General features: G+C 37.8%; 2 protein-coding genes across 5 annotated transcripts; both read left to right on the top strand.

Moving 5' to 3' along the window:
- The first annotated feature begins 70 nt into the window (after nucleotides 1-70).
- On the top strand, nucleotides 71-7,651 carry nthl1 (nth-like DNA glycosylase 1). Of its 3 annotated transcripts, none has more exons than XR_007932233.1 (7): nucleotides 71-624; nucleotides 755-1,023; nucleotides 1,096-1,266; nucleotides 1,351-1,510; nucleotides 4,411-4,516; nucleotides 4,625-5,064; nucleotides 7,503-7,651. XR_007932233.1 is itself a non-coding variant. In XM_051909670.1 (7 exons), exons 2-7 carry the CDS (start codon nucleotides 465-467, stop codon nucleotides 5,001-5,003), a joined length of 1,245 nt encoding a protein of 414 aa, XP_051765630.1. In that variant the 5' UTR covers nucleotides 71-334; nucleotides 436-464; the 3' UTR covers nucleotides 5,004-7,074. The 3 variants fall into 3 exon arrangements, 2 of the variants coding, with proteins under 2 accessions (XP_051765630.1, XP_051765618.1); XM_051909670.1 differs by lacking the exon at nucleotides 7,503-7,651 and having other exon boundaries at nucleotides 71-334; nucleotides 436-624; nucleotides 4,625-7,074; XM_051909658.1 differs by lacking the exon at nucleotides 7,503-7,651 and having other exon boundaries at nucleotides 4,625-7,074.
- On the top strand, nucleotides 7,517-27,423 carry LOC127520917 (Na(+)/H(+) exchange regulatory cofactor NHE-RF2). 2 transcript variants are annotated; one of them, XM_051909636.1, is made up of 8 exons: nucleotides 7,517-7,599; nucleotides 7,826-8,710; nucleotides 10,530-10,760; nucleotides 15,282-15,518; nucleotides 20,662-20,856; nucleotides 23,146-23,299; nucleotides 23,610-23,854; nucleotides 25,525-27,423. In XM_051909636.1, exons 2-8 carry the CDS (start codon nucleotides 8,477-8,479, stop codon nucleotides 25,738-25,740), a joined length of 1,512 nt encoding a protein of 503 aa, XP_051765596.1. In that variant the 5' UTR covers nucleotides 7,517-7,599; nucleotides 7,826-8,476; the 3' UTR covers nucleotides 25,741-27,423. The 2 variants fall into 2 exon arrangements, with proteins under 2 accessions (XP_051765596.1, XP_051765605.1); XM_051909645.1 differs by lacking the exon at nucleotides 7,517-7,599 and having other exon boundaries at nucleotides 7,813-8,710.

Below are 27,423 nucleotides of genomic sequence, written 5' to 3'. Positions count from 1 at the left end.
GAGTGCGCGTTTGCTTTACATGCGCAGGCTGTGTTAAGAAACTACAAATGATTAACGCTTATGAAACTGAGTAGTCCGCGAATCCAAAAGTTCGTTTTCAAAGAACCCATTCAAACAATCGATTCAGCGATTCCTTTGTGTCATATATCCGCTCGGATCCATTTAGACCGATTCCTACGATTCGCTCAGAGCGGTGTTGTGAATAAATTCATTGTAAAGATCCGGCTCAAAAGAATGATTCATTCAGGAGTCGGACATCGGTTTCGACAACATGGATATTAATGCTGTGTTTAGGAGATGTAAAATTGAGGTTATATTTGTGACGTAAAGTCAGGTAATGTCAACTAATGTTGGCGCCAGTGCGAAGTTTATGTGTTTATATGTTCCGTCGTTTGACTGTAAGAATGAACTCTCCATATTTCACCGATTCAACAGCTGTATTAGACACTTCTGCACGTGAGACTATGGGGAAAAGTGCTGTAAATAAAGGAGGAATCCGCAGATTGAGATCCAGAATGGCTCAAGGGCTCAAATCAGAAGATGATCCTCCAAAAGTGAAAGCAGAACTTCACGAGCAGAGTATTTCAGATGCTCCACTGCAGACACATGCACAGACTCCTGCAGGTCAGATGAACTGCACAAGTAGAGCTAAAACTATATTTAAACAAAAAATGTTTAAATATTTTATATCATTATTATTAATAAAGTTATTAATTATATCTAATTAATGCATGTATTTTTTATTTTTTTACAGAGACTGTGTCAAGTTGCAAAAACACAACAACAAAAGGGAAGAAAGAAGCAGTGGATGATCAAGCCCCTCTGACATCACCTAGGAAATCAAGGCGGGGCCGTTTGAAGGTGGAGTATGAGGATGAAGGGGTGGAGCTAAAGAGGGAGCGCTGGGAGCCGTGCGATTGGAGAACACAGCTGTCGTTTATCAGGGAGATGAGAAGCAAACAGGACGCTCCTGTGGACCAAATGGGAGCAGGAAAATGCTATGATGCAGAGGCCCCGCCTGAGGTGAGCGAGAACCAATCGCAGACCGCCTGAGGTAATCGACAACCAATCAACCAATCTCTCTTCCTTCCTCAGGTGCGTCGTTACCAGGTGCTGATCTCCTTAATGTTGTCCAGTCAAACGAAAGACCATGTGACGGCTGGTGCTATGCAGAGATTACGTGAGCATGACCTCAGCGTGGACACTGTACTCAACATGGACGAGGAGACTCTGGGCAAACTCATCTACCCAGTGGGCTTCTGGAGGGTAAATGGCACATATGTGTTCAAAAACATGTGTATATATATTCAACAAATTTCAACAATTAAAAACTTACAACTGTCTTCCCAGACAAAGGTGAAGTACATCAAACAGGCCACGGCTCTGATCCAGCAGGAGTTTGGCGGAGACATTCCTGACACAGTGGAGGGTCTGATACGTCTGCCGGGCGTCGGCCCTAAGATGGCACATCTGGCCATGGACATCGCCTGGAACCAGGTTTCCGGCATCGGTAGGAGGAAGTTAACTTATTAACTTGGCTTGACAAAGTTTCTGTCTGTTCTTACTCAAGTTGCTTTAACTTTTCTACCCAATCAGACATACGGTTTTCCCATAATGAATGATGAAAAAATCATAATTGCAGCCACCTACAAAACAGTCAGAACACCCTAGCAACTACCTGGAAAACATTCAGAACACCCTAGCAACTACCTGTAAAACAGTCAGAACACCCTAGCAACTACCTACAAAACAGTCAGAACACCCTAGCAACTACCTGGAAAACATTCAGCACACCCTAGAAACTACCTGTAAAACAGTCAGAACACCCTAGCAACTACCTACAAAACAGTCAGAACACCCTAGCAACTACCTGGAAAACAGTCAGAACACCCTAGCAACTACCTACAAAACATCTAGAACACCCTAGCAACTACCTAAAAAACATTTAGAACACCATAGCAACTACATATAAAACAGTCAGAACATCCTAGCAACTACCTAAAAAACATTTAGAACACCATAGCAACTACCTATAAAACAGTCAGAACATCCTAGCAACAACCTACAAACAGTCAGAACACCCTAGCAACTACCTAAAAACCATTTAGAACACCATAGCAACTACCTATAAGACAGAACACCCTAGCAACTACCTACAAAACAGTCAGAACACCCTAGAAATTACCTATAAAACCATCAGGACACCCTAGAAACTACCTATAAAACAGTCAGAACACCCTAGCAACTGCCTATAAAACAGTCAGAACACCATAGAAACTACCTATAAAACAGTCAGAACACCCTAGAAACTACCTATAAAACAGTCAGAACACCCTAGCAACTACCTACAAAACAGTCAGAACACCCTAGCAACTGCCTACAAAACAGTCAGAACACCCTAGAAACTACCTATAAAACAGTCAGAACACCCTAGCAACTGCCTACAAAACAGTCAGAACACCCTAGAAACTACCTATAAAACAGTCAGAACACCCTAGAAACTACCTACAAAACAGTCAGAACACCCTAGAAACTACCTATAAAACAGTCAGAACACCCTAGCAACTGCCTACAAAACAGTCAGAACACCCTAGAAACTACCTACAAAACAGTCAGAACACCCTAGAAACTACCTATAAAACAGTCAGAACACCCTAGCAACTGCCTACAAAACAGTCAGAACACCCTAGAAACTACCTATAAAACAGTCAGAACACCCTAGAAACTACCTATAAAACAGCCAGAACACCCTAGAAACTGCCTACAAAACAGTCAGAACACCCTAGCAACTACCTATAAAGCAGTCAGAACACCCTAGCAACTGCCTACAAAACAGTCAGAACACCATAGAAACTACCTATAAAACAGTCAGAACACCCTAGAAACTACCTACAAAACAGTCAGAACACCCTAGAAACTACCTACAAAACAGTCAGAACACCCTAGCAACTGCCTACAAAACAGTCAGAACACCCTAGAAACTACCTATAAAACAGTCAGAACACCCTAGCAACTGCCTACAAAACAGTCAGAACACCCTAGAAACTACCTATAAAACAGTCAGAACACCCTAGAAACTACCTACAAAACAGTCAGAACACCCTAGAAACTACCTATAAAACAGTCAGAACACCCTAGCAACTGCCTACAAAACAGTCAGAACACCCTAGAAACTACCTACAAAACAGTCAGAACACCCTAGAAACTACCTATAAAACAGTCAGAACACCCTAGCAACTGCCTACAAAACAGTCAGAACACCCTAGAAACTACCTATAAAACAGCCAGAACACCCTAGAAACTACCTATAAAACAGCCAGAACACCCTAGAAACTACCTATAAAACAGTCAGAACACCCTAGAAACTGCCTACAAAACAGTCAGAACACCCTAGCAACTACCTATAAAGCAGTCAGAACACCCTAGCAACTGCCTACAAAACAGTCAGAACACCATAGAAACTACCTATAAAACAGTCAGAACACCCTAGAAACTACCTACAAAACAGTCAGAACACCCTAGAAACTACCTACAAAACAGTCAGAACACCCTAGCAACTGCCTACAAAACAGTCAGAACACCCTAGAAACTACCTATAAAACAGTCAGAACACCCTAGCAACTGCCTACAAAACAGTCAGAACACCCTAGAAACTACCTATAAAACAGTCAGAACACCATAGAAACTACCTACAAAACAGTCAGAACACCCTAGAAACTACCTATAAAACAGCCAGAACACCATAGAAACTACCTACAAAACAGTCAGAACACCCTAGAAACTACCTATAAAACAGTCAGAACACCCTAGCAACTGCCTACAAAACAGTCAGAACACCCTAGAAACTACCTATAAAACAGTCAGAACACCATAGAAACTACCTACAAAACAGTCAGAACACCCTAGAAACTACCTATAAAACAGCCAGAACACCATAGAAACTACCTACAAAACAGTCAGAACACCCTAGAAACTACCTACAAAACAGTCAGAACACCCTAGAAACTACCTACAAAACAGTCAGAACACCATAGAAACTACCTACAAAACAGTCAGAACACCCTAGAAACTACCTACAAAACAGTCAGAACACCCTAGCAACTGCCTAGCAGCAATTCAGAACATCACTGCAACCACCAGAGATCTCTCCCTAGTAATTGCCTAGCAACCATTCAGAATACCATGCCAACCACCTAGCAGTGCCCTTTAAACTAGCTAGAACACTCTTGCAACTGCCTAGCAACAATCAGCAACACCGTACATTCTTAAAAGCTGTCTTTAAACTGCCTAAAGATTTATAATCTGTATAGACTTTCAGGCAAGGCCTTGTCAAGTCAAAATTTAAAGTTTGACATATTTTAATTTTTTTAGTTGTAGATACTGTATTTATATTATTGTGTGTGTGTGTAGGCGTGGACACCCACGTCCACCGAATCTCAAACAGACTCGGATGGACCAGGAAAGAGACCAAAACACCAGAGGAGACACGGAGAGATCTGGAGGAGTGGTTACCACGGTAACCTCATTTTCGGTCCTGTTGTTGCTAACGTTCTCTACAAGACAACATCAACACAATTTCATTGAAGTACCACAATTTTCTTTTCTGCATTTTCCCTTGTTGCAGAGACCTGTGGAGTGAGATCAACTGGTTGCTGGTTGGTTTTGGGCAGCAGGTGTGTTTACCTGTTGGACCGCTGTGCTCCATGTGTCTGAATCAGCACACCTGTCCCTCCGCACACCGATCCTCTCCCAGCAAGAAGCTCAAATCCAGTCTAGCATCTCCAACACCACAGGTTAAAGAAGAGCCGGCGGACGCATCCCGGTCCAGGTGCCCCTCTCAGAGCAGGAAGCACACAGCCCAACAGGAAGTGTCAGGAAATGAGAGACAAGAAAAGCCAACACCAAACCATGCTCCATCCCTCCTCAGGCAGAGGAACAGAAGGAACAGGAAAGAAGGAGCGCCACCATCAGGACAGACCTCTGTTTTCACACCAGACAGCTGAGTCTTGGATTCAGTTTGAACTAACGACTGTGTAAATGCACAACGATTATCACATCACATTGGTAACGTTTATTATCAAATAAATTGTAACTAAATGAAAAAAAGTGCTTTATAATAGTTTTAGATTAAAGGACATTGTTAGAACAAGACCGTAACCTTGTGTTGAACATTGGGGGGACCAAAGAAGGGGCAAACTTACCATTCAAAATGCGAAATTTCATTAAAAAAATTGAGTAGTTCACATCACTGTATATTACTGTAAGTCTTTGAACATATCGATCATAAAACAGTTGTCAAATATTTAATGTTTAGCTGCTTACGTCTTACCACGCACTCTTTCATTGTAAAATCTAACGCGTCGCGCTGGAATTCGCACTAGTATTCAGTGATCAGTAAGCCCCGCCTTCTTTGATCTGATTGGCCATCATCTTGACATTGACGAACACTTGTTAGACTGCTGAGGCAGACCAGACTAAAAATGTAACTTTTTAAACTGTTTGTCATCCTAACAACATACAGCGGTGCGTAATGGAGTGCAGCAGAGCAGAATTAAAGGTCTTTGCACACTGAGTCCGAAATTCGCGTCCCAAATTTTCGCACGGTAAAAAATAGATACGACCTCACGTTGTGTCAAACACGTTTACACAACTGCCTCCGAAACTTTCGTCCGTCATAAAAAAATTTGGATCAGGTTCGATTTTCTGCATTTTTCGCATCCGTGGCACGCATTTTGAGAGACGTTTTGACACTTCAGAGCCACCGTACAAGCGAACGCCAAAATCCCCAATGCCATCTGAGGCCCTGTCCCAAATGGCACCCTAAACCCTCACGGTCTTCCTCTGAGTCCGCACATTCACAACGTAATGCCGCATTGACTGCCGTGTAAAGTCCTCTGTGTAGCTCACAGTCTTGCGGGCTCAGCAGAAGCGCGCATCGAGGGCGCATAGCAGCTGCAAAGGGGGCGCTCACGAGCACCCTTCTTTAAGCTTAAATGACGAATAGGACACTCTACGGTCTTGTCTTAACGGACACACGCACGCAGCGGCCATTGTAAGTCCAAAAGACCGAAAGTGCACATGAAGTGTGCCATTTGGGACAGGGCCTGACAAGTTGATCCACGTCGTCTACAGCACAATGCAGTGGCACTGTATGACAAACAAATTGCGGAATACAAAATATAAAGACAGATTGCTCCAGTATCGCTAGCAAAGCATCAAACTGAGCCACTGACATCCTGAAGTAAACTTTGAAACGCTCGGGATAATCACGCAGCTCCTTGATGAGGCGGAACTCTCATTCCTCTCTATGCAATCTCAGGATTTGATGGACCCAATATTTCCTCTTTCTTTTTCTCTTTTTAAGAAGAGACTAAATCATGCTCACTGCTTGAAGACTCCATTTTGTATTGTTTTGCGAATTTTTTCGCAACGGATTCATTATCGGACTCAGTGTGCAATGCCTCTGTGCGTGACAAATTTTTCGGATCACGAATACGAAAAAACGCATATGAAAATTTCGGACTCGGTGTGCAAATTCTTTAAGAATATCAAATTTTGGAGGGATATGCAAATTGCAAATATGCAAATTGACAGTATATGTATAATACCTGTCAAAAGTTCGGAACATGATTTGTTAATGTTTTTGAAAAGTTTCTTCTGCTCACCAAGGCTGCATTTATTTGATCAAAAATACAGTAAAAACAGTAATATTGTGAAATATTAATACTATTTTAAATGACGGTTTTCTGTTAAAATATTGTAAAATGTAATTTATTCCTGTGATCAAAGCTGAATTTTCAGCATCATTACTCCAGTCTTCAGTGTCACATGATCCTTCAGAAATCATTCTAATATGATGATCAAGAAACATTTTTGAATATTATCAATGTTGGAAACAGTTGTGCTGCTTCATATTTTTTTCAGGATTCTTTGATGAATAGAAAGTACAAAAGAACAACGTTTATTTGAAATAGAAATATTTTGTTACACATAATTCTTTTTTTACTGTACGTTTTTGGTCAATTTAATGCACCCTTGATGAATAAAAGTATTAATTTACTTTTTTTAATCTTACCCCAAACCCCAAATGACAGTGTATGACAATTGATAAAATAACAAATTTCATTTCTAAAATAATAGCTTGACGCTATTCACTGAACTACCGTAATGAGGTCACGTGAATAGCATAGTACTCTCTGCAGCATATCACTGCAAATTCTACGCAGCATTCAGTATTTGCTATTTCATTTTGAACACAACCTTGATTTAATTTGAGCCTGAACTGTTTTTTTTTTTTCAACACTAGAGGGCAGACCGGGCAAAAAAAAATGTAATTAGCCTACTTCACACAATTTTTTTGCACCTACACACATTTACAGATGTAAATATGAGAAAAGCATCAGATCGCCGAGTCTCTGATGAGATACAGTATCATGTAGGCAATTGTAGTTTTAGTGTTTTCTTACTGAATGGTTTATTCGTTGTGTTTTGGGACCTTGCAGATTTGCAGTTGAACGCGTGGGCGAGCTGGCCTGTTTTAAATGCCGTGGGTGATAAATGAACCTTATAGCCTACAGTAGTTGATCATCACTGCTCCAGGTCAGTTATGTGTCTGTGCTATTGAATCAGTGTGGGTTAGATGAGCTGATCCCAGATCTGTCCAAAAAAACACACATGAAGAGGAAGAGTTCCGCATGGATATCTGTGACTTATCTAACATCTGATCTCTCCAATCCTGCTCTCTCTCTCTCTCTCTCTCTCTCTCTCTCTCTCTCTCTCTCTCTCTCTCTCTCTCTCTCTCTCTCTCCACACACACTCTTTACAGTTTTCTCTCATCCTCTTCCACCTGTTCCGTTCTCACGCTCGCACACTGATGCCTCAGAGACTCATTTGGACTATTATTGATTGATTGGAGTATTTCGGAAGAAGAATATGCATCGTTTTATCAGAGGGAACGCTTGTGGGATGCGTGACTGACGGAAGCTGGGCTGGAGGAACGTCTCCTGACAAACTTAATGGACTGTTAGTGTGATGAAGAGAGTCATTTTCTGGACGACACACTCGAGTAAAGATCTGTTTTTCCAACACAAATTGAAGTAAACATCTTTTTTTTAACGCGGGATTTATTCAGACGAACGGAGGACACGGTTTTACGCACGGAACGGTTTTAGCGCTCAAGTTTGCGGTTGGATTAAAGTGATATTTTATTTGTTTTGTTTAGTTTTTATTGTATTTTGTTACTTTTTTATATATATTTTTTAATATGAATATATAGTATTTTTTATTTTTAAAATTGAATCAGTAAGAATATATATATATTATTTCGCACCGTTTGGATGTTATTGTATTTAGTTTATTCTCTTAATATCAAATGACTCCTGCAGACTCAGCATGTGGAATAGTGCATCCTTTAAAACTTAACATATTATAGAGGAGGCAATATTCATGTTGTGACTGAACACGACTGCAGTTGGATATGGCGAATACTCTGGAGAGAGAGATTCTGGAGCGGGAGCTCCGTCCACGGCTGTGTTATTTGACTAAAGGAGATCGTGGGTACGGATTTCATCTGCACGGCGAGCGCAACCGAGGAGCGCAATACATCCGCAAGATCGAGCCGGGCTCCCCCGCTGACCTGTCCGGTCTCAGATCCGGCGACCGGGTGGTGGAGGTGAACGGAGAGAACGTGGAGGGAGAGACGCATCACCAGGTAAGGAGAGAGGAGAACCTGTTGGACCACTTCACTTGGGACACAGACAGGGATGTGTCACAAAACCGAGTGAGTTGCCTACATAGACAGCATCATCCTGTAATTTGAACGTTCCAAAACACCCGTCATTCCAAACGCGCTTGATCCTGACCCACAATGCTGTCTAGAGAGGGATCTGACTATGTTTTGAGACACGGCCGGTGTGTTATATTCCACACTGAGGTGACAGCGTTAATGTATATTTGTTTAAGATTGTGTCATTGTGTGTTGATGTTAAGAAAACACTTGAGTCTCGCCTCTGCGAAACCTACGAAACTTTCCCAACGTGGTAACCACACGTAGTAACCATAGTTACTACTGGAAAACCTTAAAAAAATGAAGAGGGAACTCCTTAAAATAGTGCAATAAGTTTATAGATTTTTTTTCTTGCTTTACTTTTTACTGTAGTGTCTTCACATTTATGAAAGTATGGTGATACCAAAGTACAATAAATATATCAAGTGCTATAACTTGCTGAATGAGTATTCATGCACCATAGCATTTATATGGTAAAGAGGACGGTAAAAATTGAGCTAAGAATAAAAATTAAATTTCAATGCTTCTGCTTTCTTTCATAAAATTAAATTAAATTAACTTTATGCTTTGCGTTCGCTAGCGAAACGTTTGTGCTCCCCTGATAAAATTTGCGTTCCCCAGAAAAACTTGCCTTTCCCCAAGAAACTGCGTTCTCTTGCAAAACTTTTGAGTTCCAGAGAAACTTTGCATTCATTAGCAAAGCGTTTCGTTCCCCAAGAAACTTTGCGGTCGCTCGCAAAACATTTGAGTTCCTCCGAGAATTTATGCGTTCCTGCGAGAACTTATGCATTCGCTAGCAAAACTTTTGCATTCCCCAGAGAAACTTTGCGTTTGCTTGCAAAACGTTTGCGCTCTCCTGGTAAACTTTGCGTTCCCTAGCAAAGCTTTTGCGTTTACTTGCTAACGGTTTGCATTTCCCCAAGAAACTTTGCGTTCATTAGCAAAACGTTTGCGTTCCCCCGAGAAATTATGCGTTCACTAGCGAAACTTTTGCGTTCCCTGAGAAACTTTGTGTTCGTTAGCAAACCGTTTGCGTTCCCCCAAGAAACTGCGTTCTCTTGCAAAACTTTTGAGTTCCATAAACTTTGTGTTTGTTAGCAAACCATTTGTGTTCCCCAAGAAACTTTGCGTTTGCTCGCAAAACGTTTGCATTTCCCTGAGAAATTATGCGTTCACTAGCAAAACTTTTGCGTTCCCTGAGAAACTTTGCGTTCGCTAGCAAAACTTTTGCATTCCCCAAGAAACTTTTGCGTTCCCCAAGAAACTTTTGCGTTCCCCAAGAAACTTTTGCGTTCCCCAAGAAACTTTGTGTTCATTAGCAAACTATTTGCGTTCCCCCAAGAAACATCGCGTTCTCTTGCAAAACTTCCAAAAAAAAGTTCCAGAGAAACTTTGCGTTCATTAGCAAAACGTTTGCATTCCCCCGAGAAATGATGCGTTCAATAGCGAAACTTTTGCGTTCCCTGAGAAACTTTGCGTTTGCTAGCAAAACTTTTGCGTTCCCCAAGAAGCTTTATGTTCATTAGCAAACTGTTTGCGTTCCCACAAGAAACTTGCAAGCGAACGCAAAGTTTCTCTGGGAACGCAATCGTTTCCTTAGGGGCTCTGTAATATGGTACTCCAAGGTACCTCAAGAATAAAATACTATGATTATATTGTCATAGTACCATGTCCAAAAAGTGAGTGAATGTCATGATAGTTTGTGGTATGTTTTAGTGAGTGGTTCATCTTCTCTGCCTCTCAGGTTGTTCAGAGGATCCTGGAGGTAGAGCACCGCACCAGGCTGCTGGTGGTGGACCGGGTCACAGAAGAGTTCCTAAAGTTTCACGGTCTGCCGTGTACAGAGGATAGAGCGATTGAGATGGGCTCTCTGTCTGCTCGCTCCTCTGCGGCGTCCTCTCCTCGCGCCTCTCCGCGACACCCCGCCACGCCTCCCTACAGCAGACAGAGCTCAGAGGGCATTTTCATTAATAAGGTGAGAAGCCCTCTCAAGTGAATGCATGTATCAATGTAACTGAGTCATCAGACTGTGTCGTCGGTTTCAGGATAGGTGGACTAGGAAACATGGCACAACATGGTATGTCGTGGCCATACCTTCTCTCTCTCCATATATGAAACTTCCTCTTGTGGGACTTGACTCCTTGAGAGGAAGTCTAGGAGGAAATCCAGCCCAGAGAGGAGCAGTGTGCTATATTTAGATCATACTGTATGAAAAATAGGGTTGGGAATCGAGAATATAGAATGGTTCATTAAATTCCATGTGCCACATTTGGTTAAAGAAAGGACCTTAATAAGCTCCAGAAGAGCTTGTATTGTGCATGTGTTCTTCAGGGGAACACCAAGTTTTTGTCCAATCCAACCCTCAATGTAAAATGGGGGGAATTTATGTGTCACTTCATAGAAGCTAGTCAAATTAGGCATGTGAACATGTACAGGTTATGTGACATGTTATGTTATCTTTAGAAACCAAAACTATGCAAAACAGGGTTGTTATTATTGTTAACTAAAACTAAAAATAAACCATTTAAAAACATTTTCATTACTCGAATAAACATTAACTGAAATAAAAAAAAACTTATTTCAGCAAGATGCCAATGCAACATTTTTAATTTTCGTTAAGTTTAAGTACTAAAATAACTAAAACTATATAAACTAAAACTAAAAACTTAATAAAAAATATATAGACATACACTCTTAAAAATAAAGGTTCTTTATTGGCATTCCGTGAGGAACCTTTAACATCCATGGATCCTTTCAATGCACTTAAGGTTCTTTATAGTGGAAAAGGTTCTTTAGATTATTAGAAAAAAATCACACTGAGAAAAAATGGTTCTTTTGTTGGGGAACCAAAAATGGTTCTTTAAAGGGGTCATGACATGAGAAATCAAATTTACCTTGATCTTTTATACATATAAGAGGTCTTTGTACCATTAAAACATCCTGTGAGTTTCACAGCTTAAAACGTTCTCCTCATTATAAACAAAGCATTTATTTAATCAAGCTCCAAAAACGGCTCATTTGATATTGAGGGATCTGTGATGCCACACAGGTAAATACATTTGCATAAGACTGCCTCCAGAGTAAGACATCAACGAATAGTTATACATCATCACATCATAGGCCCCGCCCACTGCGTTCAGTCGCTTAATGGCTGACGTTTGCCTACACTGGATGTGAGCGTTGCGTCAAAGACAACTAAAACCCTATTATAATCACTGATGCTGTCTACACTGATACAGTATATAGATGTGTGTTCAGTTTCTGACGTATCCACGCGAGTCTGCCGAACGAGTCTGCCGACAACAGGACAATCGAAGAGTGAAAGAGTGTTTGCTTTGACGTGTCCTGTTTAAACAGCTCGTTTGCTCATTTCTGTACAAACTTCAGAAGGATCCCAGTGTCAGGAGCAAGTGGATGGTTTATTTTTAATGGAGTCCCAGACTTTGTCAAAGGATTATATGTTCGTTCGGAGCATTTGACTGCAGATTGTTTTGTAAACGAGGCACAGTGTAATGGAGAGTTTGCAAAAATACTTTTGTTGACAGATGACGCAGCAACTGTATTGGATCTGACAGCAGCTACAGCTGCTCACAAACCATAAGTAAGCGATTTCATAATGCATTGTCAGTAAATTTTATATGGATAATGGTTTTTAAAACACTTACTCGTGTGCAATAGCCAGTGGGTGTTGATACTGTTTCCTATGTATACTGTGCAAAAAAACTTTATTATAAAACCTCAAGGAACATATTAAAATAAAAAATCCATGTCATGACCCCTTTTAATGGCATCGCTGCAAAACCCCCCTTTGGGAACCTTTATTTTAAGTGTATGTTAAAAAAAGCTTTTGCAGTTTGTGATTATAGTGCATTGCAATATTTGATTTTGAGGACAATCAGACCTACTAATTTGCGATGCTTTGGAATCAACCAAGCCCAAGATTACGTGTGTGGTAAGAAATGAGGGATAAATTTAATCCACCCAAAGACACTCTCTCTTTCTCTCTCGTTCTCTTTCTTTCTCACACACACACCTCGCTGGCGTCCTGCCCTCGATCAGGAGCTTCAATCTGGCTTTATCTAGAAGTGTTAGACTGCAGCCGTCTAAACATTTCTGCAAAAGCTTTTTACAGACGACCTGCGCCTTGATGTGTCCAGGTCAGGTGAGGTGTGTTGACACCTGTCCAGGTAGCAGGCGGCTATGGGATCAGCACACAGCAGGAGTCCTGTAAGCCATGAAATCCAGTGATAGTCGACTTGCAATCATGTTTGTTTTATTTTTAGCTGCAGGCGGTCTGAATGCCATCTACAATGGGATTCAAACCAACAACCATCTAACAGTGTTTGAGAGAAACTAAAAAGTAACGAAACAAATTAAAAAGTGTTGCTTTTCCAGTAACAAGCAATCTCTGTGTTCTTTCTCATTTCTTTTCTCATAAATTAGATTGTTTTCTAGTTTATTATATTTCTAGCATAGTCTGGACAAGACAATTCAGAGCCTGTCTGCAGATTTCCGTCAGTCAGACTTGACAGAATTTACAGAAAATTGTATAGTGGATGACAGACACAAGCTGTGTTCCAATTTAAGCGGCTGCATCCTTCGAAGTCTGCATTCGACAGCTGAATGCATCACAGCGGCGCGACAAAGGCTGTCCCAATTTGAAGGCTCCTCTGAATGCAGCCTACAAATGTGTTCTTCATTCCCCGGGCCGCAAAGGATAGAACGAGTGGATCCTTCGCAGTCTAGCCCATCCCCTTGTCAACGATAAGAACAATCCTCCGTAGGCTAGACAATCCCATTTAACAACGCTCAGTTTTACCTTTATAGACTTCGAATATGTGGCCTTTTAAGTCCGCGTCCTTCGAAGGATGCAGCCTCTGAATTGGGACTCTGACTTTTTAGCTTGAGACTGTGATTCCATCCAGTTGGAGATCAAACATGTTTGATATTTTGAGCCAATTTTAGAGCACATAGCTTGTCAAATTTGCCCCAATTTGGGTGTGAGCAAAAACACGCCGTTTTTGTGTGTGTCCCTTTAAAAGCAAATGAGCTCCTGCTCCTGGTCCACTTTCCAGAAGAGGGCGGAGCTTTAACAGCTCACACTTTGGTTGCTCAACAACAACAAAGCTGGAGAATCTCACGCAGCCAAAATGAGGATTGTCAGTAACGGTGTTCAGCCTTACATTGTTCAAACCGGAGTCGGACACTGATGGAGAGACTCAGGAAGAAGTTACAACTTTTAGAATGAAACTGGACATTTCTGAACAGTTAATGGATAAATTTATGTAGTTGCTGTGGAGTTGATTCAACTCATCGACATGTGCCGTCATGTTAATCTTTTGTGCAAATCCAGTGTTGAATTGACCCTCGTTTGTGAAGCAGTGCGGCGTAAAATGACGGCATGGTGACAACACTCAACTACAACAACTCTGTGTGTTCTCAGGGGCGGGGTTTATGTAAATGTTGGGGTTTGTGATGTCACCAACCCGGGATGAAGCTCATTGTAGTCCTTAAACAGCAAATTCTGTAAAAAAAAATATCTCCCTTTGTATTGAACTTTGAGCGTCATAACTTTGCAGATGTTGTTTATGTTCAAACAGCAACATTACACACTTAACAAATGTTAAAAAAGTGAAATCATAATCAAGGACCACTTTAAAAATTCATAGTGTATTTCAGCATTTAGTTATTATTATTTATGTGTTCAAGTTTGATGCTGTGAGCTTCACTGAACTCTTTCTGAGTTTGTTTCTTGTAAATATTGATCTGATTTTGATTCTTAATTCTGATTTGATGAGCCATGTTTGATGCATATTAATGAGCCAAGTTGCTTGACAACCATGAACTGCCTGTCATTCGGCAAATAAACGGAATTACTTGGTGGAAGAATTGTTGAGTCTTATTAGTATTACTGAATTAATCAAACTATTTATGTAACTTGCTTCATATTGCCATTGTTGTCATTATATAAACTCAATAACCCACCCGAGGTCTCACATTACAGTGTTTTTACCCAGTTAAAGAAATAGTTCACCCAAAAAATAAATAAATTTTGTCATAATTTAGTCACCCTCATGTTGTTCCAAATCTGTATAAGTGTCTTTCTTCTGTTGAACACAAAACAAGATATTTTGAAGAATGTTCACCCAAAAAAATTAATTTTGGGGTTAACTATCACTTTAAGAGAGCTTCAAAAACACCCATTACTTGTGGCTTATTGCTTTAATATGACCTAATAGTTTTATATAGATCTTTATGATTATAGTCGTGAGTGTTAACTTGTACTGAAGCTAAACACATCTTCAAAAGGCTAGTTTGACTGTGATTTAACTAATTTAAATTATGAGTAGGTTGTGTCTTGGCATCAGCAGCTTCCCCAAACACCGGCATTAGACTGCTAACAGCACAAACAATACTGGCATTCACACACCTGACCACTGAAACTGTGTGTACAGAACTGACCACAGACTTTACTGTCTTCTCGTGTTCCTCTCAGAGTCCCAGCAGCACTGGAGGAGTGATGAACGGCTCTCCGCTCTACAGAGCTCATGCCCGTCTGGCGTCGCCTGTGCTCCGGTCTCCGACGTCCCCCTGTGAACCCAAGACTGAACTGGAGCCTGAACCCTTCACCGAACTCTTCACCGAACTCACCATCGAATCCAGCGTCACACCCGAGATTGAACCCGTCTGTGACCTCAGCACTGACCTCAGCACAGCACAGACCAACACACAGGTACATTCACACGTGTGTCTGTGTGAAAGCAGCAGTGTTTTTTTTTTATCTGGATAGGCAAACCCGTTAAGTCATTTTCAACACCATTAGTGTTAGTATTGGTAGGTATTTGTACGTAAAGTGCTGGTAGTTTAGATAGACACTGATATGTACATTATAAATGTTATACTTTCACTTATCCTCGAGGTTAGGGAGAGTATGTAAGTGTACGTGCTAATGCGATCATGTTGTTATTTCACATGCAAAGAGGTCAGACAATCATAACAGAGGTCTGGTTTAAAGCTACAGTACTACAGTATCCTGTTTAAAAGTTTGGAGATTTTGGAGTCTCTTCTGCTCACCAAAAATACAGTAAAAACAGTAATATTGTGAAATATTATTACAACCGTTTCTATGTGAATATATGTTAAAATGTAATTTATTCCTGTGATCAAAGCTGAATTTTCAGCATCATTACTCCAGTCTTCAGTGTCACATGATCCTTCAGAAATCATTCTAATATGCTGATTTGATGCTCAAGAAACATTTATTATTATTATATCAATGATCAATGCAGGTGGATCTTGGGAAAAAATAAAATGCTATAAAAACAGATCTAACCCCTTTAAGTGAAACTGTATTTGCATCTCTCTCTCTGGCTCTCTTTCTTTCATTCGTTGTCCTCATCCTCTCTCTCTCTCTGTGACCTTAATTCTCATTTACCTGCTTTGTGTTCACACTCTCTGGTCCAGGGTGTCTGATTTCTGGGTATTTTCCCAGAATTCAGTAAGAGTGTTGTTTTGTGTGTGTAAGATCAGATTAAGCGGCGTCTCACCCTCAGGAGGTAAAGCACATGTGTGTGTGTGTGTGTGTGTGTGTGTAAGGCGAGGTTCTTCAGTCACTCTACCCCATGGGACACAAACAGACACCACCCTTGTATTGTCTTAGAACAGGAAGTGACATGGTGTCTCACAGAATGTCCCTTATTCCTGCTGGGCGTCTTTCACTTCTTGGAGGAAATGAGCCAATGGTCACGCACACAGGCTCGCACGTCCTTGTGAAGGTCCAGGGTCCTGCAGATGTCATATAATATACAGCATGTGATAGCAGACAGCGCGATCTGTCTCTGTCTTTGGCCAGAAACTTTACGCAAGTACACAGATGTGAATGCCTGAAGAAGGTTCTGCAAGTACTCAAGGGAGTGATAGTTTTCAGCTGTGTATATCTTGCAATTTTGACTTTTTCTCTCACAATTCTGACTTTTTTTTTCTCAGAATTGCGTGATATAAACTCGCAATTCTGAGAAAAAAGTCAGTCTTTTTTCTCTCACAATTGGATGCAATTCTCGCAATTCTGACTTTATAACTTGCAATTGTGAGTTTATATCACGCAGTTCTGATATTATCTCACAATTCTGACTTTATAACTCACAATTGCGACTTTTAATTGTGAGAAAAAAAGTCAGAATTGTGAGATAAAAAGTTGCAATTACCTTTTTTATATTTTATTCAGTGGCAGAAAGAAGCTTCTATAGAAAACTGAGTTTTTGCATTCATGTGCCCCCTGTGGCAACACCTAAACATCGCTGAAAGCATAATCACAATATTGCTGAATATAAAATATCAATTATATTAACAAAATGCAATTTGGCATGAAAGTTTTTTCGTTGACTATTAGAACAGAGTTTTTGCATTTTAATTAAAGCGATTATTTTTGTGAGATAAATAAGCCTAAATGATTGTTCAAAAATGTTTTGTGATTGAAGACGGATTTTACCTTTGAATATAATTATTTTTAAATGAATCAAAAAACTATTTTTGCAAGTGACTCGCTGTATGGCACTAAAGGCAAAATAATTGTCTAAACTAATTGTTAAAAAAACGCAACTGTTTGACAAAAGAAAGTTACATTCACACATCAATGGTTGTCAGTCCTGTATGGCTACGTTCGATTTGACGGATAACCTCATGGCTCGATTGGACTCTTATAGTGTTAAAAGTGATAAGACTTTTCAGTTTTATGGACATCGCCATGTGATATTACTTTGCTTACTGGCTACGTTTACATGGACACTTTTGTTTCAGTCGGAATGAAATCATTTTGATTAATGAATGTAGTGTTTACATGAACGTCAAATAAAGTGACCGGGTTGATGTGTGCATTTATACACTATATTGCCAAAAGTTTTGGGACGCCTGCCTTTATGTGCACATGAACTTTAATGACATCCCATTCTTAATCCGTAGGGTTTAATATGGAGTTGGCCCACCCTTTGCAGCTATAACAGCCTCAACTCTTCTGGGAAGGCTTTCCACAACGTTTAGGAGTGTGTTTATGGGAATTTTTTACCATTCTTCTAGAAGCACATTTGTGAGGTCAGGCACTGATGTTGGCGAGAAGACATGGCTCGCAGTCTCCGCTCTAATTCATCCCAAAGGTGTTCTGTCGGGTTGAGGTCAGGACAATCAAGTTCCTCCACACCAAACTCGCTCATCCATGTCTTTATGGATCTTGCTTTGTGCACTGGTGCGCAGTCATGTAGGAACAGGAAGGGGCCATCCCCAAACTGTTCCCACAAAGTTGGAAGCATGAAATTGTCCAAAATGTCTTGGTATGCTGAAGCATTAAGAGTTCCTTTCACTGGAACTAAGGGGCCAAGCCCAACCCCTGAAAAACAACCCCACACCATAATCCCCCCTCCACCAAACTTTACACTTGGCACAATGCAATCAGACAAGTACCGTTCTCCTGGCAACTGCCAAACCCAGACTCGTCCATTGGATTGCCAGACAGAGAAGCGTGATTCGTCACTCCAGAGAACACGTCTCCACTGCTCTAGAGTCCAGTGGCGGCGTGCTTTACACCACTGCATCCGACGCTTTGCATTGCACTTGGTGATGTAAGGCTTGGATGCAGCTGCTCGGCCATGGAAACCCATTCCATGAAGCTCTCTATACACTGTTCTTGAGCTAATCTGAAGGCCACACGAAGTTTGGAGGTCTGTAGCTATTGACTCTGCAGAAAGTTGGTGACTTCTGCTCACTGTGCGCCTCAGCATGCACTGACCCCGCTCTGTGATTTTACGTGGCCTACCACTTCATGGCTGTGTTGCTGTTGTTCCCAGTTGCTTCCACTTTGTTATGATACCACTAACAGTTGACCGTGGAATATTTAGTAGTGAGGAAATTTCACGAATGGACTTATTGCACAGGTGGCAACCTATCACGGTACCACGCTTGAATTCACTGAGCTCCTGAGAGCGACCCATTCTTTCACAAATGTTTGTAGAAGCAGTCTGCATGTCTAGGTGCTTGATTTTACACACCTGTGGCCATGGAAGTGATTGTAACACCTGAATTCATTGATTTGGAGGGGTGTGCCAATACTTTTGGCAATATAGTGTATGTCACAAGCTTCAAATCGGAAATGATTTTTTGACGTGCTCACTGCACAAATATACAGAGTTTTCTGCTGTTTGCGCATACTTTTCTCCTAAATTAAGCAGACTTAATATTTATGTATTTCGGGTCCTAATTAGGAGATGACGAGCACATGAACCGTTGTGCTGTGCTGCTTATATTAATGAAGCAGTAAAAAGCCCCTTCCAAAACAAGGCGTCTGTGGATGAGAGTCTGAAGCAAGGACTGATGGGACGACACTGTCCTACTCCTCTTCACAGACAATGAGCGGAAGGAGAATTTTAGAAAAACACCACAGTCATTTATGACACTTCATTCAACAGCAACAACAACAGCTCATTCCAGGTGTCATAGCCTACATCAATACGCCATTTCTACATCATTGCACATGTGCACTACTTTTTTGGTTTTAAATCCGATCAAGTGTTTACATGTCCTCTCGATCGGATTAGAAAAGGTTTACACCACCCCTTACAATCCGAATGAAATTTGAATCTGATTTGTCCAATTCATTCTGATTGATGTGGTTATATGTGACTTTTTTTATTCTGACTGTGCTAGTAGTCCGATTACAATCGGATTATTAGGATCCATGCAAACGCAGCTACTGTCGCTATGGTTCCTGTTAAGAGAATTCGGGCTTGACTCCCGTCGCACATTCATACAGACTGTATTCAAGATGCTAAGTTGCTGTGTGAACATTTCGAGACTGACAGTGTGAATGTAGCTGTATTAAAGGGATAGTTCACCCAAAAATGAAAATTATCCCATGATTTACTAGCCATCCTAGTTATATATGACTTCTTTCAGACGAACACAATCGAAGATACATTTAATAATATCCTGGCTCTTCCAAGCTTTATAATGGCAGTGAATGGGGGGTTACTTTTGTGGCACAAGTCAACTTGCGCAGTATGCGTACGGTCATCTGCCGGAAATTAGTTATTAGATTATAAAGTTTTTAATATGGATATTTTTCTTAGACAAACGCATCGCTTCGCTTCAGAAGGCCTTTATTAACCCCCTGGAGTTGTGTGGAGTATGTTTATGATGGATGGATGCACTTTTTTTGGGGCTTGAAAATCGGGCCCCCCATTCACTACCATTATAAAGCTTGGAAGAGCCAGGATATTTTTAACAATATCTCAGATTGTGTTTGTCTTAAAGAAGATAGTCATATACACCTAGGATGGCTTGAGGGAGAGTAAATCATGGGATAATTTTCATTTTTGGGTGAACTATCCCTTTAAGGACTCAAATACAGGACTGACAACCATATTTTGCAACCATAATTTCCACAATTGCTTAAACTAGTTTATTATTATTTATTTGTCAATAAACACTAGTGCTTCTAGGCCCTTGAATCTGCATAAAGTCCATAACGCTTCTTATTCTGGCCAAGAATTAGACAGGAAGTGATCATCTGACCAATATGTTCAAATACATACAAAAATATCAATGGCACAGTAGTCTCTGTAACACCAGAACAATAGTGAAAAATGTGTTTGATGAGAATTTCTGTCTGCCCAAAGTTATAAATACAGATTATTTCATACATAATTAAAAGTAGTAAATAAAAATACACAGTTAATGTTAATGTTGCACATCCGGACAAAACTTGCAGCAAATACTTTAACTGTACTCAGATTTCATTAGCTAATGATTGGGCTAAAACAGTCAATTTTCCAGTTTTGTTGAGCTAACGGAGCATTACATTTCTGTTCTGTTGTTTTTCTCTCTCTCAGGAGGAGGCGTCATCGGAGGCGGACGTCGTAACAAAGGACTTGCGTCCCCGCCTGTGTCACATGACCCTAGGCGAGCAGGGCTACGGCTTCAACCTGCACTGCAAAAAGTCCCGCGTGGGTCAGTTCATCCGCTCGGTGGACCCCGACTCTCCAGCGGAGCACGCGGGACTGAGGCCAAAAGACCGGCTCATCGAGGTGATCGGACGGGATTACATGAGCCTTGATTAGCCCAGATTAGCAGATTAGATTAGATTAAACCGCTTCTGGAGAGAGACGGATTACACAGAAACGCCTGGATGTTTGTCTGTTTGGTTTGTTCACTTTGTGAAGGGAGGATCCCGTTTTAGAGCAGGGAGCTAGTTTGTGTGATCGTCAGAGAGAGCAAATCCGTCCTAATGGATTTAATTTGCATCCGTTTTCTGTAATTATCACAGACAGATCAGTAATTATGATTGACGAACAGCGTATAATCCAGTCAGCTGTGTTTGTCTCTGAATGCATTTGAGTATAATTAGCAAAACACTTATTTACAGTTAGTAATTCACTTTCACTAAGTAATTCACTAACGATTCAAAAGTCTAATGACATGGCTGTGACGCCCTGCATGTTTGTCTGCTTTATTAGAAAGTCATTGACAAACCGCTTATTATTTCATGTAAAAAAAAAACACACCCTTCCTCCTGTATGAGCGTCAGGAAACACTACAGACTTTCACATGCATTACATCAGTTTCTGTGTGTTTGACCAGCCACAGGAACCTACACACCCCAAACTCTATTATCAGACACAGACAGCTGGAGAAACACAGAAAAAATGTCAGATGAAAGTTTGTGAGTTATGTAAGGCTTCTTCAAAGAGAGGAAGAGGAAGAGGAAGTTCCACAGAAAGTGGAAGTGACATGGCCTCACTCTCCACCTGCTGGACAAATGCTGACCAACAATTGTGTGTCACACCTGAAAGTATTGAGACAAATGATATATTATACATAAAATGTATTTAATATTATATTATCTAATATAAAAAATAATATTATATTTAGTATATTATAATATAAATAAAATTTAGTATATTATAATATAAATAAAAATATATATATATATATTATAATAAATAAAATTAATTAATAATATATATATATAGTAATATATAAAATGCGCATAAAATGTATAATAAGTGTAATGTTGAGTGTCAGTCTCTCTTTCTTGTTTTAAAATGATTTATTATACATAATTTCATGTAATATATATTAAATTATGTAATATAAAAATAATATATTTAGTTTTAAATAGATAAATTTGATTATATTTCATGATTTTTATGTTATATATTTTATTATATTATATTATGTAATATAAAAATAATATTTAAATAATAAAATATAATTATATAGTTAAATTGTATTATATTTTATGATTTTATCTGTTTATATATATCTTGTCTATTTAAAACTATAATTTATTATATACTAAATATTATTTTTATATTACATATAAAATTATATTACATATATTATTTATTTATATTTATTATATGATTTAATAAATTATATATAAATATAAATTTATATATATACATATATTATTATATAAGATCTAAAAATCAAAGTATAAAAAATTATATAACAAGATATAATATTATTTTTATTTTATATCGTAATATAATATTATACTTAACTATGTTATTTATTATATTATTGATTATATTTATTTATAATATATTTTAATATATTTTATTACAATATATTAAATATAACATTATTTTTATATTACATATAAAATTATATTACATATACTATATATTTATTTATTATATAATTTAATATATTTTATTATATATCTAAAAATCAAAGTATAAAATTTTATATAACAAAAATGTTTATTTTATACAGTAATATAATATTATTATACTTAACTGTATTATTTATTAAATTATTGATTATATTTATTTATATTTTATTATAATATACTAAACATTATTTTTATAACAATTTAATATATTATATTAAATTAAATTATGTATAATATATCATTTGACTCAATATTTTAAAACAAGACACTCAACATTATACTTATACTGAACTATATTATTTATTTATAATATTAATTAGTTTTATTTTTTATAATATATATATATATATATATATATATATATATACACACACATATATACATATATATAATATAAAAATAATATTAAGATAATAAAATATAATAAATTATATAGTTACATTTTATTATAGTTTATGATTTTATATATTATATTATATATTTGATTACATTAAATTATATAATAAATAAATAATATAGTTAAGTACAAGTGTACATGTGTGTAGGATACTGTTCTATCTGGATCTCTCTTCCGTCTTGTTTTGATCATGTGTAGCTCAAGCTGGATGCATTGATTGGGATTTGATCAAGGCCTGAATTGAAAGTACCCAAGTTAGTATGCAGCCGAAGTCATCTCTCGTGTCTGTCATATGTCCAGGTGAACGACACAAGTATTGAGGGTCTGCGTCACGCTGAGGTGGTGGAGTTGATCCGGGCCGGCGGCAGAGAGACCCGTCTGCTGGTGGTCGATCCGGAGACAGACGAGCTCTTTAATCGGCTGGGAATCGTGCCCACATCTACTCATCTGAAAGGTACAGAATGTGCTTTTGCATGCGTTGTACATCAACGCGCTCATATATCTGTGTGGGAAGTTCTGGGGAAGTCCACGGAAACAGACTAAGCTGGAAAGATGATTATATGCTTTGTATTTATTTAACCTCACCTGACTGGTACTGTTCATTATAAGGAAAGTTTATGCAAATCACGGTGATGCTGTATGCAAATATTACTAATGTTCAGGGCAAACACTGACACTACTAGTTGTCAGATGTGTGGCGTGTCACATGTATACAATAAATTATGACTCTGTAACTAATTTTCCTGATGATTTGTTTGAAACAGAGGACTGTGTGGACGGACCGATCATAGAGGGTCCCGAGACGACGTGTCCGACCACAGACAGCCCTGTCTCTGCTTCACCCGTCCCAGAAGCCCCCAGGATCTCTCCACCAATCATCAACATCACACTGACAGATCCACCAATCACAAACGGCTCTCCGAGACACCAGAGTCAGAGGAGCTCGTCTTCTCGATCCACTTTATCAGAGACGAGCGCTGAACTCAGCAGCTTTGACACCAGCAACAGGGTGTGTGTGTGTGTGTGTGAGGAAAACCACTGTGACATACGGCCTTCGGTGGCTTTAAACATGTGTTCATCTACAAAAACAAACTGCCACAGTTTTTACTATTATTATTGTTATTATTATAGTTGTTGTTAATATAAATAATAGTTTATTGATATATAATTAATTAATTTAATAATTATTATTATTTATTGTTGTTATTGTTGGTAACAATAATTTAATAAGTTGATATAAAATGATGATTGTTGTTATTATTAATTTTATTATTTTTAATAATAATAATCATCATATTAATAATAATTTATTAATGTATATTATTAATTAATGTAATAATAAAAAAAATAGTATTGTTGTTGGTAACACTAATAATTTAACAATTATTGTTATAATTATATTTGTGGCTATTGATATTAATAATAATTTATTGATATATTATTAATTTATTTATTTATTTATTTAATTTATTTATTTATTTATTAATATATAAATAAATTTATTTATTTTTTTAATAATTTATTAATAATTATTATTTATTGTTGTTGTTGGTAAAAAAATAAATAATTTGATATTATTAAAATAAATAATAACAATGATAATTATCATAATATTATATTTGTGGTTGTTGATGTTAATAATAATAATAATACTAATTGTTGGTAATAATAATAATAATAATATTAATAATTTTATAATAATATATTGTTGTTATTAATTTGTCGTTGGTAAAAAAACATAATAATAATGTAATCATTTGATATTAAAATAAATAATAACAACGATAATCATCATAATATTTATTATCATATTAATAATAGTGTATTAATATTGTATATTATTAATTTAATAGTAAAAAAATTAGTATTGTTGGTAACAATACTAATAATGTAACAATTATAGTTATAGTTATATTTTTGGTTGTTGATATTATTAATAATACTATTAATAAGAATTGTTGGTAGCAATAATAATAATAATTTTATAATGATATATTATTGTTGTTGTTATTCATTTCAATAAGATTCATATTATTAATTATTTATTAATATGGCATATTTATAATTTAATAGTAAAAAAAGAGTGATGTTGGTAACAATAATAATAATTTAACAATATGAAATATTATTAATTAATTTATATATTATTAGTATAGTTGCCATTGTTGATATATAATAATAATAATAATAATAATAATTTATTAATATGACATATTATTTATTATTATTACGGTTACTTTTAATGTCGCCCATGGCAGAAGTTTGTCTTGGATAAAAGAAATTTGTGTTATAATAATAATAATAATAATAATAATAATAATAATAAAGTAATATGTTATAGTATTCATTTAATAATTCAGTATATAATTATTAATTAATTCATTATTATTATTATTATTATTGTTATTATGTGTTTTACTGTAACTCACAGTACCATATGGTAAAAAAAAATACCTATCTATATCTAATTTATATCTATATCTAAAAACAAAAAATCTATACCTTGAATTCAGTGTTGGTCACTTTGATCATGTCAAAATGCGAAATGTAACATAATGAGCAAAGTATGTACAGAAGGAAATATTTACTGTAATGTTGCTTATGTTAGCTGAGATCATTTAAAAAGTGCAATATTTCATAGTAAAACTGCATAATATATTTTACTTTATCTTTTCATAGCTCACAGATTCTGACCATCAGTCCAGCGATGATGCCCGCAAACCGAACCAAGATGTGAAATCTGAGGAGCGGCGGCTAGATCCCTTCTGGGAGAGCGGTCTGGATCTGAGTCTGACCGCGGCGGAGGCCAAGCAGAAAGCCCGGGCCAAACGGGCCAATAAGAGAGCGCCCCCTATGGACTGGAGCAAGAAACAGCAAATCTTCAGCAACTTCTGAGGAGCGCAAACACTTCTGAAAGTTCAAACGCCACCAACACACAGACCAGATCAAAGACATGCATCTTAGACCAGATTAGATCAGCCTCCTGAAATGAGTGAGATTGTTCATCTTTTATGAACGAATGAGAGAAAAGGTTTGAGTTTGGATTCAGACCGATTTGTGTTTTATGTGCAGATCTGAAAGTATGTTTTGGACATCATGCTCTGTGTTTAACTGAGCTTAACTTGGCATTTTAGTAAGTGTTTAACATTTAGCCAGTTTATTATTATTCAGATAATAATGCACAAGTTCCCTTCTGACAGTCACATTGAGAACTGCCATCGCAATTCTACTCAACAGCTGTTTCTACACTGAGGAAATGAGGAAGGAATGAAAGGAGAGTGAGAAAACTTAACCAGAAACCGCAAGAAGGAAGGACAAACTGAAGGCAATGTGAAAAGAAAGTGTCATTGCGATAGTGAAAGTGAACAAAAGATGAACTCTAACTGTAGACTGAACATTGAGCTGGGAAGTCAAAGGTTGCAGAAGAAAGTTTTGATCCAGCACCATCAGAGAATAAGAACAGTAAGTTGTGTTGGAAGGATGATAAGAAGAAACAACTGTAGACGAGAAGGTCAAAGTCCCTTTTAAGACAAGTCATTTCACTCGGCGGCCATCTTTGAAACGCCTCTCGGGCATTCAAGTGCAGCTCCTATCTCTTTGAATGGGGAAACATCAAATTCTCCAAAGCTGTTTGCCAAGCTTTCGATTAAATTTCGTATTTGAAATCACCAATGAAATCTGACAACAACTGTCTCATAAATTTTGTTTCTAAAAGCTCGAATCATGACAAAAAACAGTATTTTTCAGGCTGGATCAAGCTAATGCGCATGTGCAGACCTAAATGCGTGTCTCTTGTGTCTCAATTCGGAGGCGCGCGTCTGACTGTTTCTATAGGAACCGGAGCTTCTAACGGCCGCTGCAATGACGCGATGACTTTACCAATCGGCGATTGGATCTTATTTTTGAAGGCGGGACTTATTCCACCATATTGCGCGTTGCACTTTCTCCCATTCAAAACAATACGAGTGACACGTCTTGTGTTATTCTATAGTCTTTGAGAAGGTTCAGTCAGAGATCTTCACACAACACTATTGGCAGACGTGACTACAATTAAAATCTTTTTCTTCCAGGAAACAGGTCAAAAATATCAATGACATCTTCCAATTTTCATCCAATCAGATGCTCTCTAGAATAAACATAGTGGCTAATGGCTGTTTTTATTTTATTTTTTTAAAGAATGAGCTCCTACACTAAAATAATATTTATTTATTTGTTTTCTTGTCTTGCTTGTTTAACATTTCTGTGTGATATTGATGGTTTATTATATCACTCAGAGTATTTACAGACATTATAGTTCACCTGGCTGCCATTATCAACTCATTGTAGATCAATATTAACATTAACTGTTTTTGACCTCAATCTTTACATGAATTTTAAAGTCAAAAGTGAATTACTGGCTTTAACAGTGCATTAACACGAGTACAGGAATCTAGCTATATAACATATAATTATATATTCTTAAAACTTAAAGCAATACAATGTAACTGATTACCTTATATTTTCATCTGAGGCATGTATTATGATTTTAAGTCAATTTTGTTTCTTGTTAATGTATATAAAATGTTCTTATCACCCTCA

Source organism: Ctenopharyngodon idella, chromosome 1, assembly GCF_019924925.1.
Source record: "Ctenopharyngodon idella isolate HZGC_01 chromosome 1, HZGC01, whole genome shotgun sequence".
Taxonomy (NCBI): Eukaryota; Metazoa; Chordata; class Actinopteri; order Cypriniformes; family Xenocyprididae; genus Ctenopharyngodon; species Ctenopharyngodon idella.
This window is presented reverse-complemented; position numbering and strand designations above follow the sequence as displayed.

Excerpts from the sequence above, each read along its gene's own strand:
- nthl1 (XM_051909658.1), top strand. The coding sequence starts at position 348 with ATGTTGGCGCCAGTGCGAAGTTTATGTGTTTATATGTTCCGTCGTTTG. Across the intron at positions 1,511-4,410 it reads GAACCAGGTTTCCGGCATCG|GCGTGGACACCCACGTCCAC; the intron begins GTAGGAGGAAGT and ends GTGTGTGTGTAG. Across the intron at positions 4,517-4,624 it reads CTGGAGGAGTGGTTACCACG|AGACCTGTGGAGTGAGATCA; the intron begins GTAACCTCATTT and ends CCCTTGTTGCAG.
- LOC127520917 (XM_051909636.1), top strand. The coding sequence starts at position 8,477 with ATGGCGAATACTCTGGAGAGAGAGATTCTGGAGCGGGAGCTCCGTCCA. Across the intron at positions 15,519-20,661 it reads CAGCACAGACCAACACACAG|GAGGAGGCGTCATCGGAGGC; the intron begins GTACATTCACAC and ends TCTCTCTCTCAG. Across the intron at positions 23,855-25,524 it reads GCTTTGACACCAGCAACAGG|CTCACAGATTCTGACCATCA; the intron begins GTGTGTGTGTGT and ends ATCTTTTCATAG.